The sequence below is a fragment of the Loa loa genome (genome assembly GCF_000183805.2).
Source record: "Loa loa unplaced genomic scaffold supercont3.607, whole genome shotgun sequence".
NCBI classification, from domain to species: domain Eukaryota; kingdom Metazoa; phylum Nematoda; class Chromadorea; order Rhabditida; family Onchocercidae; genus Loa; species Loa loa.
The window spans coordinates 1,262-18,888 of NW_018108787.1; the positions used below are offsets into that span (position 1 = coordinate 1,262).

The 17,627-nt window shown below is 32.0% G+C and overlaps 3 protein-coding genes across 3 annotated transcripts in view; 1 reads left to right on the forward strand and 2 right to left on the reverse strand.

Annotated features, from left to right (window-relative positions):
• Positions 1 to 247: 247 nt before the first annotated feature.
• LOAG_05912 (hypothetical protein) lies at positions 248 to 1,419 on the reverse strand (the record flags this gene model as incomplete). The annotated part of the gene is made up of 2 exons (XM_003141449.2): positions 248 to 404; positions 1,154 to 1,419. Coding segments are annotated over 2 exons (423 nt in total), but the record flags the coding sequence as incomplete, so codon positions are not given.
• A 1,175-nt stretch (positions 1,420 to 2,594) lies between these two features.
• Positions 2,595 to 11,092, forward strand: LOAG_05913 (endonuclease/Exonuclease/phosphatase). Its single transcript, XM_020447009.1, has 23 exons — positions 2,595 to 2,629; positions 2,999 to 3,328; positions 3,581 to 3,670; positions 3,827 to 3,969; positions 4,217 to 4,344; positions 4,422 to 4,647; positions 4,758 to 4,900; positions 5,021 to 5,117; positions 5,351 to 5,499; positions 5,873 to 5,954; positions 6,029 to 6,175; positions 6,269 to 6,425; positions 6,580 to 6,753; positions 7,022 to 7,115; positions 7,567 to 7,736; positions 7,956 to 8,119; positions 8,551 to 8,709; positions 8,957 to 9,120; positions 9,225 to 9,341; positions 9,569 to 9,694; positions 9,832 to 10,061; positions 10,207 to 10,512; positions 11,023 to 11,092. Exons 2-23 carry the CDS (start codon positions 3,202 to 3,204, stop codon positions 11,049 to 11,051), a joined length of 3,222 nt encoding a protein of 1,073 aa, XP_020302716.1. The 5' UTR covers positions 2,595 to 2,629; positions 2,999 to 3,201; the 3' UTR covers positions 11,052 to 11,092.
• Positions 11,093 to 11,930: 838 nt separating this feature from the next.
• The window catches only part of LOAG_18868 (transbilayer amphipath transporter protein 2), a gene marked incomplete at its 5' end in the record, with an annotated part of 11,786 nt that continues 6,089 nt past the window's right edge, over positions 11,931 to 17,627 (reverse strand). The window contains 11 exons of the mRNA XM_020451529.1: positions 11,931 to 12,384; positions 12,669 to 12,884; positions 13,162 to 13,261; positions 13,355 to 13,498; positions 13,658 to 13,898; positions 14,208 to 14,437; positions 14,968 to 15,164; positions 15,545 to 15,741; positions 16,040 to 16,190; positions 16,331 to 16,479; positions 16,744 to 16,801. Of these exons, the coding sequence (XP_020304677.1) occupies positions 12,115 to 12,384; positions 12,669 to 12,884; positions 13,162 to 13,261; positions 13,355 to 13,498; positions 13,658 to 13,898; positions 14,208 to 14,437; positions 14,968 to 15,164; positions 15,545 to 15,741; positions 16,040 to 16,190; positions 16,331 to 16,479; positions 16,744 to 16,801 (1,953 nt within the window). The 3' untranslated portion in view covers positions 11,931 to 12,114. The remainder of the gene's footprint in view (positions 12,385 to 12,668; positions 12,885 to 13,161; positions 13,262 to 13,354; positions 13,499 to 13,657; positions 13,899 to 14,207; positions 14,438 to 14,967; positions 15,165 to 15,544; positions 15,742 to 16,039; positions 16,191 to 16,330; positions 16,480 to 16,743; positions 16,802 to 17,627) is intronic.

Below are 17,627 nucleotides of genomic sequence, written 5' to 3' on the forward strand. Positions count from 1 at the left end.
AAATGACAAGTAGCCTTAATTCGTGCTCTAAGATTAAATGGAAGAATATAGCTTGAACTTCATTTATCATATTTTGCAGTGTTACATTACGAAAAGTTTCGTACGAACTTATATGTAATGTGAGATGTAGCGGAAATAAGAGAAATTAATAAAGCAAATTGATTAATTAACTGATTACCATGAATTACTCGGGAAATATTGTAATGAAGTAAGATGTCTCTTTTTTTTGTCCTTTTTTGTTTAGAAATTATAATTGGACTAAGGAAGACACTGTTATAACGATGATAATGACGATGATGATGATGATGATGATGAATGATGATGATTGATGATGGTGATGATGATGATGATGCTGATGATGATGATTAGCTAAATGTGTTCTTTTCACGATGTTGTCATTTTTTCTTGATTGGCACTGCGGTAAAGATTTATTGATAGATAGGAGAAATATTCTTAGTATACAACTGAATCGAATTACACAATTAACGGATTGAGTGATTGAACTGAATGAGGAATTGCTAAGTTAATGACTAAAGTGAAGTTTCTTTATACACTGGAAGGACATTTAGCCATTGATCTTTCTCTAGTGGGAATTTTACCACCATTAAACCTTTGACCTTTTGCATTGTAAAAGTTTGTTTATAACATTCGGACAATTACACATAAAATTCTTGCAGCATTCGACAATTTGCGCATAAAGTTTTGCACAACATCAGCTGATTTATAACATCTTTAAAACATGTATTAATATTGTAAAAAATATTTTGATTTTTTCAACAAAATAAGTATATACAATTTCATGGGGAAATATTTAATGATGAATGATTGGATTAATTTTCAACGGAACAATAATTTACTTTTCCACTTATTTCCAATCAAACATCATCTATTACAAGATGCATATAGAAGAAAAATCAGCTTTCCTGATCCAGTCATAAAAAAATTTTTTGTCCCTCTTACATATGTATAGCATTTCCGGTTTATTATTTCGAATGAACCGTACAGCTTTGGTATTTATTATTTTCCGTGGAATAAACTGAGATTATCAGTTATTTCATACGCGAAAAATTCCTTAATGAGGAAATTTCTAATTAATTTTATTACCACGAATTTACTTTTATTTACCTTCCATTAATTAAATATCAACTGAAACTGCTCTTCTCTCGCTCTCTCTCCTTTTTTATTCTTTCTTTCTCTCTTCCTCTTTTTTCTCTCTTCTTGTATCATTCTTTTTATAGAATTTAAAGAGAATGTTAGAATTACTAAAGTATGAGAATAAAATGAAGCATTGATTTTTCTGTCCTTTTTTTTTTTAATACTTTTCGTCTTGTGGCCAATACACAACAAACTACCAATAAAATAAATCGATAGCGTATAGTGAAAGGCAAATAATTGTGAAGCCCTAAAAAGAAGCTTAGTAAAAACAAAAAAAGAAAATATATGGCTTTAGACTTAGACTTCGGCTTAAGCCTATCTCTTATGAGTTTATTAATACTTTTAGAATATCACTTATATACAACTTTTCTTTTTTTACATATATCCTTTCCATTTTCATAATATTTTTTGTTCATGCGCATTTGGCTTTATTCAGGATATTCGCATTCGTCCCTTATTCAATTCATAAATAAATGCTTTATCCATGAAAGCGCATCAATTCTCCTCTCCATTTCAATTTCACAACTCATTTTCTTTTCAATTCAATGAATTCGCCTTCTTCCTCTTCTTCTTCTTTTCTGGTAAATTGAAAAAAAAAGAAATATTAAACTACTATTATTTTAATTTAGTTAAATTTAAATGATTGTGATCTCCTCCTCTTCCATTAATTTACTTCGACAATTAGTAATTTCATTTGGCTATTAAACAAAATTATTAAGCTACCATTAATTTCATTCAATCAAATTTAAATTATTTTAAATGATATGATCTTCCCTTCCATTAATTTATTTCGATAATTATTAATTTAAGCAAAATTTACATATAATTTCACTTCTTCCATATCATTTCAATTGTTCCATTGTGTGTTTTTTAATCACTAGCATTTTATGATTCGTGCAAATAAGAATACATACTGAAAATAAAAATTAATGAATGAGAAAAGAGGAAAAGTTACGCCTGTTGCTTGTTATTGCACAAGGAAGCAAAAAAAAAAGAAATTTATTGGTGAAAATAGCTATCATTTAGAATTAATGGTCTTTTTTTTTTTCTTTTACAACACAATGAAAATTGAAGAGTTTGCGATAAAAGCTATTTGGAAAATATATGTTTTATATGTTTGATGATACAAATAAACTATAAAATTAAAACAGCCTAATTTTCTCATATAAGAAAACAAAATTAAAATTATTACTGCTATTAATTCCGTGATTTGAAAAGATGAAACTAATTATTAGATTATCTTTCTTCCCTACTTTCAATAATGTTCAAAATTTTGCAACAACAATTGAAGTCAATCATTATGATATTTGTTGAAAAAAAAAAAAAGTAAACGCATTCGCAACATGTCACCAAACCTATTCGAACACTATTATCAAAATCATTCAGTGTGGTAGCTACGTGTGCTTGCTGATTTCATCACTTTCATCATTTATCATATCGTCCAGTTTTATCACTTCCTGCATCTTCTCAAATGGTAGTACTTTCTTTATTATTATATACATATTATTACTATTAAACATGCAATATTTATGGATATTTTCAATACCTAACAAAATGATCTGTAACAATTATCTCCTAAAGTATGGTTATATTTAAACATTCACAACTTCTCTTCAATAATTACTTTTTAAATATGATTAATTGTATCAACAAATTGCAGTGATTACTACGGAATATTGATGTAAAGTTTGTTTTAAGGTGGAAATTTTTAATTCAAAATACCGTAGTGGAGGAATGGTATGAAAGAGAAATAATTCTTTTTTTTTTTTACCATGAATAAACAGATCGAAATTGCAAACTGTAAACTATTTGATATAATCTAGTAGGTAAAAGTTCTTTTCAGAAATAGCAGTCCAGGAATTGCTCTTCGTCAGAGCAAAATGCGAATTTTCTTGGATTAGTTTCGGGAATGATTACATTGCATATGTACCTGAAGTATGCGATCGGGCTGCTGCTTACCCCAATACATATTTATTTAGCGGATAGAAATTCGTTATCGATTTGTCTTACGATTTTTCTCTCCCGTTTGGACATAAATTGCTGAGCATGTCACACCGTTTTGCAATCCGGATTGCTTATCGGGATGTTCCTTCGGAACCGTACAGCATCACTGTGGAATCTCAGAAGACGAAAAAAATGTTATTGTTCCAGTCCTCGGCAATTACGACAATCTGTATGTTCATCCAGATTTTAAAAAGTTTGGTATAAGTGGGGTTTTCGATAATTATAAAAATACGTGAAGTCAGTAAATTATTCGAACTTTCGAAAATGGATTTATCCTCCATTTCATTGCTAGTTTTCTGATTTTTTTCCCGTCTAGTTTTCTGAATTTAGATGTGAAAAAGCAAGAAATTTTTGAAGCAGCAAATCTGCTTTAAAAACTCCCAGCCTTTTTAAAATTCATACCCTAATCTGATGTTTCCAGTTAATGCTGAGTCACTGTCAGAATTAAGGAAGAACTATACAAAACTTATGGATGCCAGAGGTTTACTGGGTGTGCTACGAACAGGCCAAGGTTCCTTTTCCCTTCTTTCCTTTTTTTTTGTTTCGTAGTAACATCTTGCAGCTGTATTTAATTCGAAGACTTCCACAAATTTACTCTGGATTTTAATGAAGAACGAGTAATGTTGTGAGATAGTATAGTGTTTCTATATCAAGAATAAAGCTTCAGATGATGCTCATCTATTAGCAATTACTGAAGATGAAAGTGTTGGTGAATTACGCAACTGTAAAATTTATCGAATTTGGGGCGTAAATGCGATATCGCTTAAAGGACCTGCTGCGACATGTCCAACGGATCCACGTATAAATGATGTAAGCTGTGAAAGTTTTAATTGCATCCATTTTCAATAAATTTATTTCGTAGAGTCAACTGTGATGGATTGAGATGTAGAGATTATTTGAATATGGAAACAGCTCTAACTGATATCTAGAAAATTGTTTTACTTTTCGAGATAATGGGTATTGTTAAGTCATCTCTTTCAATTGGGTTTTCACCTGTTCCAAAGTTATAATTGGAAGTATTATATTCCTTTATTAGCTGGACTTTAATTCGTTACAGGTATTACGTCTATTTTCATCAGGCAGTTTCTATTATGCTTCTCAGGACGATGCCAGTCGGTGTATTGATTTAACTGTCAGATCTCATAAGTGCTCAAACTTTTCGAACGGCGACAGCCGTTTCTTTTGGTCAGTCTTGGTGCTCGGTTATAACTTGTTATATAAGTTATAATCATTTAGACTATCAAAAGGATTTAACTGTTCAGGAATAAACATCTACATTATCCGTTGAAACGATACAAGATCGATGTAAATGAATGGCTGTTACGGATAATTTGCGGAGCGGTCGTCATATGTCAAGTATATGTGGGGCAGCAAAGAGCTACGGTCGCATTAATTTCTCGTTTAAGTTGTGAACGAGTCGGAACACGTTTCAACGTGCGTGGTGTAGACGACGATGGTCACGTGGCCAATTTTGTTGAAACCGAACAGGTATTTGGAAATTCATAGATCTTCTGGATGGATAGTTATGCCAACAGAAATCTTAATTTTCGGGATAGAGATTCGACGAAATATATCTTATGATTGCTTTTGTCTTGCAGGTCATTACTTTGGGTACTGACGAGATCTCATTTGTTCAAATAAGAGGATCTGTTCCTTTGTTTTGGGAACAACCGGGCATTAATGTTGGTTCACATAAAGTGAAATTAAGAGCTTTTGAAGCTTCTTCTCCCGCATTTAACAGGTTCATCATTTAAGAAAACGTAACAGAATTTCACTTTTGAGAGGGACCGGTCAAAAAATTATCCCCTAATTATTGGATTCAAATATCCTGATTCCCGAACTTCCATTATTCACTTTCCAGACATTTTCGTGCACTAAAGGAGGAATATGGTGAAGTAACTGTAGTAAATCTTCTCGGTTCGAAAGAAGGCGAAACGCTACTGTCGAAGGCATACGAAGTTTGTTTTATTTAATTCTATAAAATTTCTGATCGTTTACTAACATTTCTACTTTTTCTATAGTTTATTGCACTGCTGCAACAATTTTTTGATGTATTGCTGCAAAAATTAAAATCCACAGTAGATAAAAGCAGTCTCTTCCGTGTGAATAATTACTAAACTAAGAAGTTCAGGACAAGCAGTATCGTAAATTTTACTGCTTTAATATTTTGTTTCTACCGCTACATTTACAGGCGCATTACAAGAATTCAAATTGTGTCGCTGGTTATATTTCCTTTGATTACCATGAAGAAAAAAGGAACTGTATGAAATTAATGGAGAGATTAAAACCGAAAATTCTAGATTGCATGTTTTATAGACAGCGAAACGGCAATGTTTTATGGTCTGCTTCAATTTTTTTTATTTATCTAGTTAACCTAACTGATATTTATTAAATTATTTGCCGTTCATTTGTTTGGTGATTTCTCATCTCATAGGTGTAGCAATAACGACGGTGATCTCCACTGAGGATCAGCAAAGTTCATTTTCGTTCTTAGCTACTGCTTCATTAATCCATAAGTAGTGTTGTGATGAAGACTAACTGTGATTCTTACTACCTATCAATTGTGGTATAGATGCCATTTACTTTATTCTCTTAATCAAAATAGTGAATTCTGAGCACACTTTTCTTTTTCTTGGAAAATTAACTTGGATGGGAAGGGTGCTATTCATTCGTATGTCGTAATTAATCCCATGAATTCATTTAATTTTTTTAGCAACCAAAATGGTGTCATTCGGGTAAATTGCCTCGATTGTTTGGATAGAACTAATGCGGTCCAGACTCTTATAGGATTCCAGGTACTTTTGTATTTCTTATTCCACTTTTCATAGTTCTGATGATATGGAAATTGCATCAGAAACGGTGCTTTCAGGTATTGGTTATACAGTTGGAAAGTCTTGAAGTTGACAAAAAATATTTCGCGCGATTTGAAGAGCATTTAAAAGATATATGGCAGCGAAACGGTGATTCATGTAGTGTAATTTATGCTGGGACTGGTGCACTGGAAGGGAAAAGTAAAGTAAGTGTTCAATCTTGATGTTTTTTTTCCTTTTCATTGCAGTATTTGTTTAACCATGATAATTTGTGAGTGATGCAAAAATTCCATGCTTAGATGAAAGATGCTAAAAGAACATTGGTAAGAGCAATCCAAAACAATTTTTTGGATGCATCGAAACAAGAAGCATTCGAATTTCTACTTCACGGAACATTTATTTGTGATAGTTCGTATAACGAACTAACCTACTTGATGCCGCGTGATATTCTACTAGGTAAATCTTGAAAATGACTTTAAAACATTGCATGCTTTTTATACACAATTTTGTTTAAGTAAAAAACATGCACTATGAGAATTTTGTTGCTTCTCGCTCTGTATTTTGTTTCGTTGCTTGTTTATTTAAATATTGCACAATTCTAGTGTTTTAGAACATCCATCGGTAGTGAAAGATTTAGTGGAACGAAAAATGGAAATGATGGAAAACGTTCCGCTGACTATTTGGGTTGGGACTTGGAACGTAAATGGTGGCAAGAATTTTTCTGATATTGCTTTTCGTAACCAAACAAATTTGTCAGATTGGTTATTCCCACAACATTTCCATGGTACATTATTTATGAATGTTTCTGAATGTCTTTTCAGTGACGGAAAATGTTTTTTTCTTTTTCAAGAACAAGAAATGTTTTTCCAGTGACCTGTTTTCATTGAATTTTGTCCTTGAAAAGAGGAGGGTTATAGTTGTGAGGATATATCGATATTTGTAATGGTTGATTGTGGCATAGGAACTTATTTATTCACTCTCACTATCATCAGATTTTCGAGTATCAAATTATCTTTGTTCAGTTAACTTGTCGCATACAATTTAACTTTTAGGGCTTGGCGGAGAAAACTCTACTACACCAGATATGTATGTTGTTGGCCTGGAAGAAATTATAGATTTGAATGCTTCAAATATAGTTAGCGCTAGGCAAGCTTCTTACCTTCCTTATCACAAGAAATTATCTGTGTAGAACAGTGTTTCCTAACCTTATCTTGACCAGAAAACACTTTGGTTTTTTTACATCTGGCACAACTCACAACATTCGGAAATGATAAATTCTGTTAGTTTAAAAATGAATTTTAATCCAAAGTTTTGGCAAAAAATTTTTCAATATTAGTTTATCAAACATTGATAAGAGTAGTTCCGGCTTGTTTTCTGCCCATCGTGCCACAGCCCTCGCGGATCATATTTTCTCCTAGATCACCGCTATGAATCACTGAATGTGGAAAGATTGCAATGGTGATCAATTTCTGATTATATTTATTGATTTAGTTGCTTACTTTTATCTGTTGTTTATGTAATCATCATTTCACTAGCTCATCTTTTATAATGCCTCTCAGGTCCGTTACTCATCCTCATTATATGAGTTATTTTTCAGTACAACAAACCAGCGTGCATGGGCCCTTGGTTTGCGTGAAGCATTATCGAAACGGAATAAATACATATTGTTAGGATGTGAACAACTTGTTGGTGTGTGCATTTTTGTATTTATCAAACCTTCACTTGCTGCTGCTGTACGTGACATGTCCATAAATAGTGTTAAGACAGGTTTGCTCATTTTCTGTGTTAATGGCTATAAGTTGGTAAGCATCAGAAGTATGTGTAAATTATGTCTTGCAAATGATTCAAAATAGTACTTAAGTTTGGCTTGGAATTTGTGTGAATTGCAAATCTTTGCTTATCTTATAGAAACATGCTGATTACATAAAATGCACACATCCACACTTGATTTCCATCAAATTGAACAATAAATTTTATATTTTATAGGAATGGGCGGTACAACAGGGAATAAAGGTTCAGTGGCAATGAGTTTAACCATATATTCTACGACGTTTTGCTTTGTTTGTTCACATTTAGCTGCTGGCCAAAATGAAGTTCGTGATCGTAATGAGGACTACATGAATGCGTTAAGAAAAATCAAATTTTCTCAGGTGGTTAATTTCCCACTTTTTTTAGGGTGATCACAAGTTCATTTGATGAAAATCTGCTTTCGTAATTTTTCCAACGCAGAACCTGTTCTGGATGTCGGGGTACGAGGCTGGCGAAGATTAAGTTGTGTCAAAAGTATGGCACGACATTTATCATGGATGTTACAAATATCCGACAAATTGTTGTCAGACTTGTTAATGGCTTAGCTTGAATAAAATTCGCTCATCAATTTTTACCTCAGGAACGTCCTGAACTTATAAGTGCAACATGGTTTCAGTTGTTATGGTCGAATAAAATTATTACCATCGTATGTTTGGTAGCATCGGTTCCTTAAATCGTCTTTATTTATAATGGATTCAAGGTAGAAGAGGTAGTTGGAGGTGTCTCATACTGATATCGCATACGATATACTTATTTCAATTTAAAATTTTAGGGTCGCGGCATTTTGTCGCATGTTGTTGTATTCTGGCTCGGTGATTTTAATTACCGAATAGTGTTGTCGCGTAATGAAGCTGAAGCAGCAATAAAATCTGGAAATATGACGGAACTTTCTCGTTACGATCAGCTTTCTCAGCAAAAAGCCTTGGGTGAAGTAGGCATTCAATCTTACTAAGTTGTTTGTGATCAAGCTTTGAATATTTGTACATTATTAAAATTATTTATTATTTGATTATTATTATTTAAAAATTATTTGATTTACGAATAAAAAAAATATTATTTGATTAAAAATTATTCGAAATAAAAATTATTTGATTTATTTGATTTAAATTATTTGATTTTTTTTATAAAAATTATTTGATTTACGAAATAACGATTTGTTAGTTCGATTGTTTTTGCAGATTTTCAAGGGTTTCGAGGAGGGACCGTTAACTTTTGCCCCAACTTATAAATATGACACTTTTACTGACGATTATGATACATCAGAAAAATGTCGTGTTCCTGCCTGGACGGATCGAATCCTTTGGCGAGAAACAAATGGAACAAAGATTGTGCATTTGCTAAAGTACATTTTACATTTTTTGATACACTTTTCGAATCTTTTCATTCACTGAAATATTCTGTTATAATTTTTTTTCCGCCATAGACGCGTGCGTAAAACTTTTTTAGTTATGACCGAATAGAACTGAAAACTTCGGATCATAGACCAGTTTGTGCTTTATTCCATGTCGACGCCTATAAAATTAACCTTTCACGGTTTGAATTGGTTTTCAGAGACGTGGTCAGGTATAGTTTATGATTTCAATAATTGATATATTATTCTTAAATAATTTTAAATAAATTTGTTTGGTATTATTCTTTGTCTCTTAACATTTAAATCCAAACTTGCTTCTAAAAATTCATGAGGAATGTTTAGCTCTGGATCTGTTCAGCAAGCCTTGTACGAATAACATTATATATATATATGTATCCATTATTTACTTATCCATTTATATTTATTGATTTATTTATAGTTCAATGGGTCCTCTGGATGGTACTGTGCTCGTATCAGTGTGTAATCTTAATAGTTTCCCTCCGGAATTGCGTCTTCCTGTCATCGGAAAACTTGATCTATTCGGAATATCGCCGTCTATCAGCAAGTTTGTTTCATTACTTGTCCTAACTCCTATGTGGAATTATTTTGTTTAATGGTTGTAGAATAAATTTGTTAAGTTCATTTGCTTATAATGAAACTGAAAAATTATTAATAGAATTTATAATTCAAGTTACTCTTTAGGGTCGAATCTGGTGTGCTATGGTTAATTTTCAATAGTTGTGATATAGCTTTGGCAGCTTTGAGTTTGGATGGAGTAAGGATTGGAGATTCTATCTTAAGTGTTCAGTTGCTAACTCCAGACTGGGCTGAACTGGAATATGCCGAAATGAGTAATATGTTGCGAAACACAAACGAAGACCTAAATATGGAATGTATTGAACTAAGAAATGCGGATAATTTCGAAATTAATGGTAATTTTGAAATCTCGAACTGATGTTAAATGGATTTCAACTTGTTAATGGATTAAAAATATTGTCAAATAAATAATTTGAATAAAGGGGACTGAGTTCTCAATTCCTAACAGAAATCAATTCTCATTTAAATTTAAATGCCCAGATGAGGACGACTTGCCAATGAAAGATGGATTGGGTGATCGGTTGTCTAGACTGAGATGTAATTCTCCAGTGGATCGAAACGAAATGGATCTTTGTCAACTTACTTTGCCGAATGTAGCTCCCAGGTCGGTGTCATCACCTATGCTAAATGATATGCAAATGTATCCCTCAACAAATGACCTTGTTGGAAATATAAATGTTCAACCAAAACAACCAACAGCACTACCAGTATTATTTCCAGAGCCTGTTAAATTTAGCGCAAGCGTATGTGCTCCGCCACCTGTGCCACCGCGAAAGGAATCAACCGGCAAATAATTTTTTTTTGTTTAAAGCTATTATCAAATACCAAAATTTTCCGTCCGAATCAAGAATTCAACTGCGCAGTTATCCAAAATGTTGTAAAATTGAAAGTTAATTTACTGCTTCAAATCGTAGTTTCAATATACTTGCAATATCATTGGTTTTCTATTTTCTTGGAGCAGAGAAAGATCTCCTATTAATGAATGCTTCCAGAACTTATCCACTTTATAGCTGCCAGATTTAGTAAGTTCCAAAGTTCAAACTATGTCGCTTATCCATGTATCTGAACTGTAGTAGTTATAATACGATTCATTTGATTATATGAATATTTTCTTCCTGTATGATTTGTTCATATTTTTTATGTATTTTCAGGATTTTTAGGATCTAGATATTTGAATCCAACGATTCCTTTTTAAGACAGTTTTAGATGATTAGACGTTGGAATAGGAGACTGTTAATTTTTAAAAAATCATAGTATGTGCGAAGAAAAAAAGATTTTTGGTCGGCTAATTTTCAGACGTACATGAACTTGCATCCATGAACTGATTGTTATAACAATTGCTAAATCTCGATCTCAATCAGACGGGATCTTTCGATCTACAATTCCAAACAGATTGATGTATTATTTGCTTGAAAAAATTTACATTTTCTTTCACCGAAGTTGATAGACACTGCCCATATTTCCAAACCATACAGTATATTATTTCAAATGTTATTTCGAAATTAATGAATTTAAATCTGTTGCCGATTATTACCCCTCATCTTCGATAATTCTCTGTATACGGGGATAAAATTTTCCATTTCATGGTGGTATTGGTTGTAGTGATCTTAGCACAAATGAAAATACCATGTTTTCTTATTTCCTATATTAAGTCAGTAAAATGTTTTCATTCTAGAAACTAGGAACAAGTGATCAATCGCAAAACCTGGTAAGGGAGAACATAGTGTTAGCGTGGTGGGTATTTCAGTGGATATACCTCGGTAATTAAATAGCTGTACCTAATTACCGAAACATATCACCCCGGAATTTCTTGCTAGAGTTTCCAATAATACTAGTTGGGAACTGGCGATTTTTGTTAGCAGCGAAGGAATTTATTCTGCTGTTTTTTACCATACATTTATTATAAACCAAATTTAATGGGATTTTTACGAGCAAACAAGCAATGAAGGAAATTACAGGATCAGATGAATTTTACAAAAGGAAGCGAAAATGTGGAAGTGACACCATTTAAAGTCTTTTCCTGACATGGACGGTCAGAGGGACTAGTTTTTGAGATTCATGGAAATAAAGAGTAGGAGTGAAACCCTTCCTAGGCAGATCATCATCACCCTGGAAACTATGAGTTTGAATTCCCCGAACAGATGATTGTTTCGAGATTAGCATGAGACGGGACAAGTGATAAAAAATCAAATATAATTCGTAAATTTAAACTAAAAGATGCCGGAAACACGCAGATCTGGAAACAAAGGCAAGAGGCAAGAGTTGAAATGGAAATAGCCATAGGGGTATCACAGCATGAAGTGAAAAAAAGACCGAAAACAAAAAATGACTAGGTGAGAACGTATCAATAATGTACATCATCGGCTAACTAATTTGGCTTTGGGAATTTTACAATCTTGTTTCGTTCAGTGGTTCACATGTAGCTGACTTAACTCCTACAATATCAACACAGACATTTGGCGAATTTAAAGTCGATCCAGAATCGGTCGAATTCGGATATGTTGCAGAATGAAGGGAATGCAAGAATGTCTCACGTTTCATATTAGCATGCGATGAAGGAGAAGATGGTGTAGTCAGATTTACTGATCCCAAAACGATATCAATTGATTGCTTTTGTTGTTTCAGTGAGATTTTTCTGTTCCTATGAACAGCATCATCCTACAATGTTTTAACATAATCAAACTTCTCTTTCTCCCCTTTATTTGTAAATTATTTAGTTGCTATTAAGATAGCATATTAAACAACTAATTTCATAACTTATTTAAAATTTTCAATGAATTTTCGGGTTTTGAACAATGTGGAAATTAGCTTACTAAAGTTTTAAAAACAATATCATACTAAAATTATGCTACAAGTGAATTTGTTAAAGTAAAACATAACTAGCAATTCATCTTATTCAGATCCACGTAAATCACATAAATGTCTACGATGAGATCACTTACGCTATGTTTGAAAGGAAGTTCTTCATCGTCGTTAACGATAATTTTGTGCAAAAATTGTGATGATTTCGGTATATTAACATCCTTATCTTCGTCTCTATCTTCATTGTAAGTATTACACACATTCCGTCCTTTCGAAATTTTGGGAAGGCCTTCTGGCCTAGATTCAGTGTGCTCCATGCATCTGACCTCTTCTTTAACTTGTTTTAGCGGTGCTACCTAAAATTTCCGACCGTTATATCAGTTCTTTTACTCCCAAATTCTTCTATAATTTTTTATCCAAACTAGACTATGGTTTTAAAGGTTCTTTTTAATGGTTTTTATGGATTATGGTTTTTTTCTTTTTAAAAAAATTTTTTTAACTAGTTTATATACGTTGGTTTTAAAGTTTTCTCTCCAGTTCAATTAAAATTCTGCTTGATTGTTCTGGAATGTCCAAAAACATTTCAGAATAGATAAAACAATGAAAACTAATGAAAATTTTAAACAAACATACTTTGTTACTTCTTTGTGAAAAAAATGTTATTGGTGTGAGCACAGTAGCTGTTCCCTTCTCTGCTAATTGCCGAATAGGTGAAATAATCTTTTGCGGTGAACTGTAATTTCTGATTTAACAAAAATAAAAATGTGCGATTTCACCAAATTAGTGCAGTTTAAATTCGCTAAGAAATAACCGACTAACAACAAACCTTCCGGAATTCACAAGTTGTTCCACCTGTTTGAACAACTCTCCCTTGATAATCAAATCACCAAAGCCCTGCTGATGGGAAAATGCATATCCTGAACGTAATGAAGTTCGACGACCTCGACCAGTTGTCGAATGCGGTACTGCCCTTCAACATTATAAACAAATGCAAATGGTAAACAAAAAAAAAAAAGAAAAAGAAAAAAAAACAACCAGAGTTTGTTAATAATGAAGCTACTAAAAAGGAGCATATCACTAAATTCTGACAAAAATTTAGGAAAAAATCTGATATGAAAAGATTGCATACGTCGTTAATGATTGTGGTTTCTCTTCTTCTACAGAAGTTAAATCCTTCCGTTGCATTCGAAGTCGATCAGCGTACGTTGGATGTGTATCCAACCAGAAGAACCGATGAACAAGTACCGGTAGGAGCAAAATAACGGATACCATCAGAAGAGAAAGCCAAAATTGTAGTGATACAAAAGCTCGGTGCATGATGCCATATGATTGAGCTGATTCAAGTTTTGAAACCAACCTTATGGGTAAAGCTGAAAATTTGGACATACTGTTAAGCAAAAATGTTCAAGTTGATCAGCTTACTGATAAATTCAATTCGTTTCTTAGTTTTAAACTCGAAAGAATAGAAATAATGATTTAGAAATCCGATTAAGATTTGAATATAATTTGAATAAACATAAACACTTTGGAGATTAGCTTTATTTTTAATCTTCAAATAAAAAAAAAAAATTAAGCGAAACAGTTGCTTCCTTTGAACTATCTGAAACATACCGAAAGAACCATTCATATTTTTGAATATATTTTTCAGAAACGTATGAAAATATAAAACAGTAACAAACCTTCGTATAAAATATAGCTAAGAGAAAAATAGAATATCACTGAACCCCAAATAACAATATGATTAAAAATAGTCCAATAACTTGTATCAAATGCTATTTGGCCCGTAACAACAATAATCAATGATGTGAAGCACGTAAATGCTAACAATGAATAATCATTGAAATCTCGGCCTGTTGAATCCACACCGTTGTATAGTATTCCATACGGTACAAAAAATATCACCAAAGAACTTCAAATATTTTTAAATTAAAAATACAATATTTAAAATTTTCTAAGACGTCTTCTAAGGACTGAATTGCTTCTAGTAACTAACTGCTTCTAATATCTTAGTGCATTAATCGTCTCGTTATATTTAATAAATAAATGTAAAATTAAATTCAGAGATTTTTGCCTAAACATTGTAATTATTGTTAAACGTGGAAACAAACGAAATAGTGGAAATGAAAAACCGAAAGAAATCTTTTTTGATCGATAACGAGAAATTCAAAATGTAATAAAATTCAAGTAAGTAACAAGATGTGACATTTAAAAAAGGTTTTGAATATTCCAGGGAAAGATTTGATCACTATTCCTATTTCTCTCTCATGTATTTTCGACTTTTATCCATCTCTTTTCAAAAAGGAAATCCTTCTACAGCAATTTTAGATTTTGCTTGAATATTCACATTGACTAACAAAATCTAAATTACCACGAAAAATTAAGAATTTATCTTTCAAAAATTAGAAAAAAAGAAAAGAAAAGCTTGAAAACATAAAATACCTGATCATACCATGAAGGACAGAATATATAAAAATTCGCATGTTAAAAAATAAATTATATTGACCGGGTATGTAAAGTTTCGCATATTTCATACTACATATATCATCTAGATCTTGATCAAATATGCCCATTGCAAGAACAGGTAATGATGTAAAAAATAAATTATAGCAAGCAATCAAAACTGGATTGTAAATGGACTGCAAAAACGGTAACGATAAATTATGATGTGAAAAGGAAAAAAAATAATGAAATTATTTCCTGAAGCAAAATAAATTTGGCATCAAAATACTGAATTCGGAACATCTCCATCGGAATTTAATTACCACAAGACATGTCAGATAAGTTAAAATTGAATCATACGCTATCTTTTTATTACCAGATCTCAGCTTTCGATAAGGAATAGGAGTAGTAATTCTTTGTCTTCAATTATTTTCCTGAGCTAAATCTAAAAATTACATATATTACCCCCAAAATTTCAAATTTCTTTTAAACAAACTTAATGAACTAGTCTAAACATTAAAGTTTGCATTTATTTCAAAACACAAAATATTTAAGTTCAAATTAAATTCAACAGTACCTGTGCAGAATATCCACAGAAAAAGGAGTACCAAAAGTGTGTAAGTGTAAAAGCGAAATTTTTGTAGAAAAAATATCGCAAGAATTTTGTTATCCTAAAATACGACCAACGACCATGAACGAGCAGAAGCCTTCTCAGATAACGAAATTGGCCAATGCTGTAGTCAGATGCTAACACAGCTTGCATACCTTCTTGTCCTAAAAATCCAAGCATATTAATAAAAACCAAAAACATAACTTTTCATACGTCCTTTCTTTCAAACCTCTTCCGATATCCTTCCGGATTTATTTTAGAGTAAATTGCATGATAGAGTTGTGCCTTAGCTCCAATGGAAAACATTAAATGGCAACCATTTATTTCTCTCAGATCAAACAGCTTGTGTATGAAAACTAAGCCTTTGTTACGATTTACTAAGTTAATCAGTCTCATTGTTGTAATCTGAAAATGCTTATGACTATCAGATAAATTATTTGCAATATCCAATTTTGATGCTACCTGAAATTCCAACTCCAATATGTGCCGTTTTAATCATCGACACATCGTTTGCACCATCACCAACAGCTAACGTCACTGCTTTTTTGTTTCTTTTCACCAAATCAACAACCATTGCCTTTTGAAGCGGTGTAACACGACAACAAACTACTGCCTGAAGGTAGAAAGTGTTCCGTTCCATTTCATCAAATCAACAACTATTTGCTTTGTTTAACACATGAATATGACATGACATGAACATGAACGACATGATAACATGACAATGAAATGATTAAAAATTCATTCAACATTTACACGACATAAGCATCCGATATCCAGAAATGTCCTTTCCAATTCTGCTTTCAAGGCATATGTTAACGATGGTCCATTAACGACCAATGCATAACCCTCTAAATTTTTCCATTCATCAGCGCCAAGACGATATTGCACTTCTGCATTATTCTCTATAACAAGTTAATTTTGGAAATAAATCCCGTAAAAGTTATTTATTTCAAAAGAAGATAAATTCTTCCATCACTTTTTCACATACAATATAATTCTGTGTTTTGCATTTTTTATGCAATCTCATACTATAAATTTTACATGATATAATACGTAAAATGTATAACAAACGTATGTAAAAACTATGAATAAATAGAATGTTGCTGGAAATTAACCATGAATGGAAGCCAAATTTTTGATATCATCAGATCGCAGATTACCGTTACCTGTGACAGTATCACTGGAGTATTGAGAAGCAAATTTCCCGTCGTTTAATAAGGCATCCTGGAATTTGTAGCATGATGAGTTCATGCAATTTCGATTTCATAAGATTTTATTTAGCAGCAAAATTAGTGGTTAATAGCATGGCATTGTGGGCGGCAAATCAATTAAACAGGAAAAATGCAACAGAAAAGTCGTATGCCAGTTCCTGAATTTCATTTTTCCTTCTTGCTTTTGTTTGTTCCATTTTTTTTTTGTTTTTATTTTTCAAAAAATAAAAAATAAATTATGTCCTTAGCATAGCAACTGACAATAGCAACATAAATTTACGAATATGATCAAAGAATAATAGACATACTTTAATGTTATCTATGAGGATAATTTATCAAGTTACAAATAAGCAAGAGTGAATTCCCTCATAATTATTCCATTTTTATTCAAGATCTATTTTTTCATTCAAAATTTGACTAAGCTAAACTAAAAGTCTTATTACTGAAATGGAAAACTGTTAACAATTCATTTGCATTGGATTCTACTATATCACGCACATCTAAATATTATTGCACCTATAATTAGTATCATAACAAACGGAATACAAAGAAATTAGACAGCATTGGAGAATGAAAATTTGTCCGGAAAATGTAAAGAAATGTAGAGAAAATGGGAAGACAAAGTTGTATCAATAATAAATTAGTAAGATACAGTATACACGCATACTTGACATGAATGCATCCCTAATTTTATGGAATCAAAAGCTTTTAGTAAAAAAAAAAAAAAAGAAAAAAAAATTAAAACGCTGGAAAGCTAGATAATTGAGTGGTTAGTAAAATGATTAGCGAGTTTAAAAATGATTTCAACCCAGGAAATTGATAGGTAGTAAAAGAGGTTG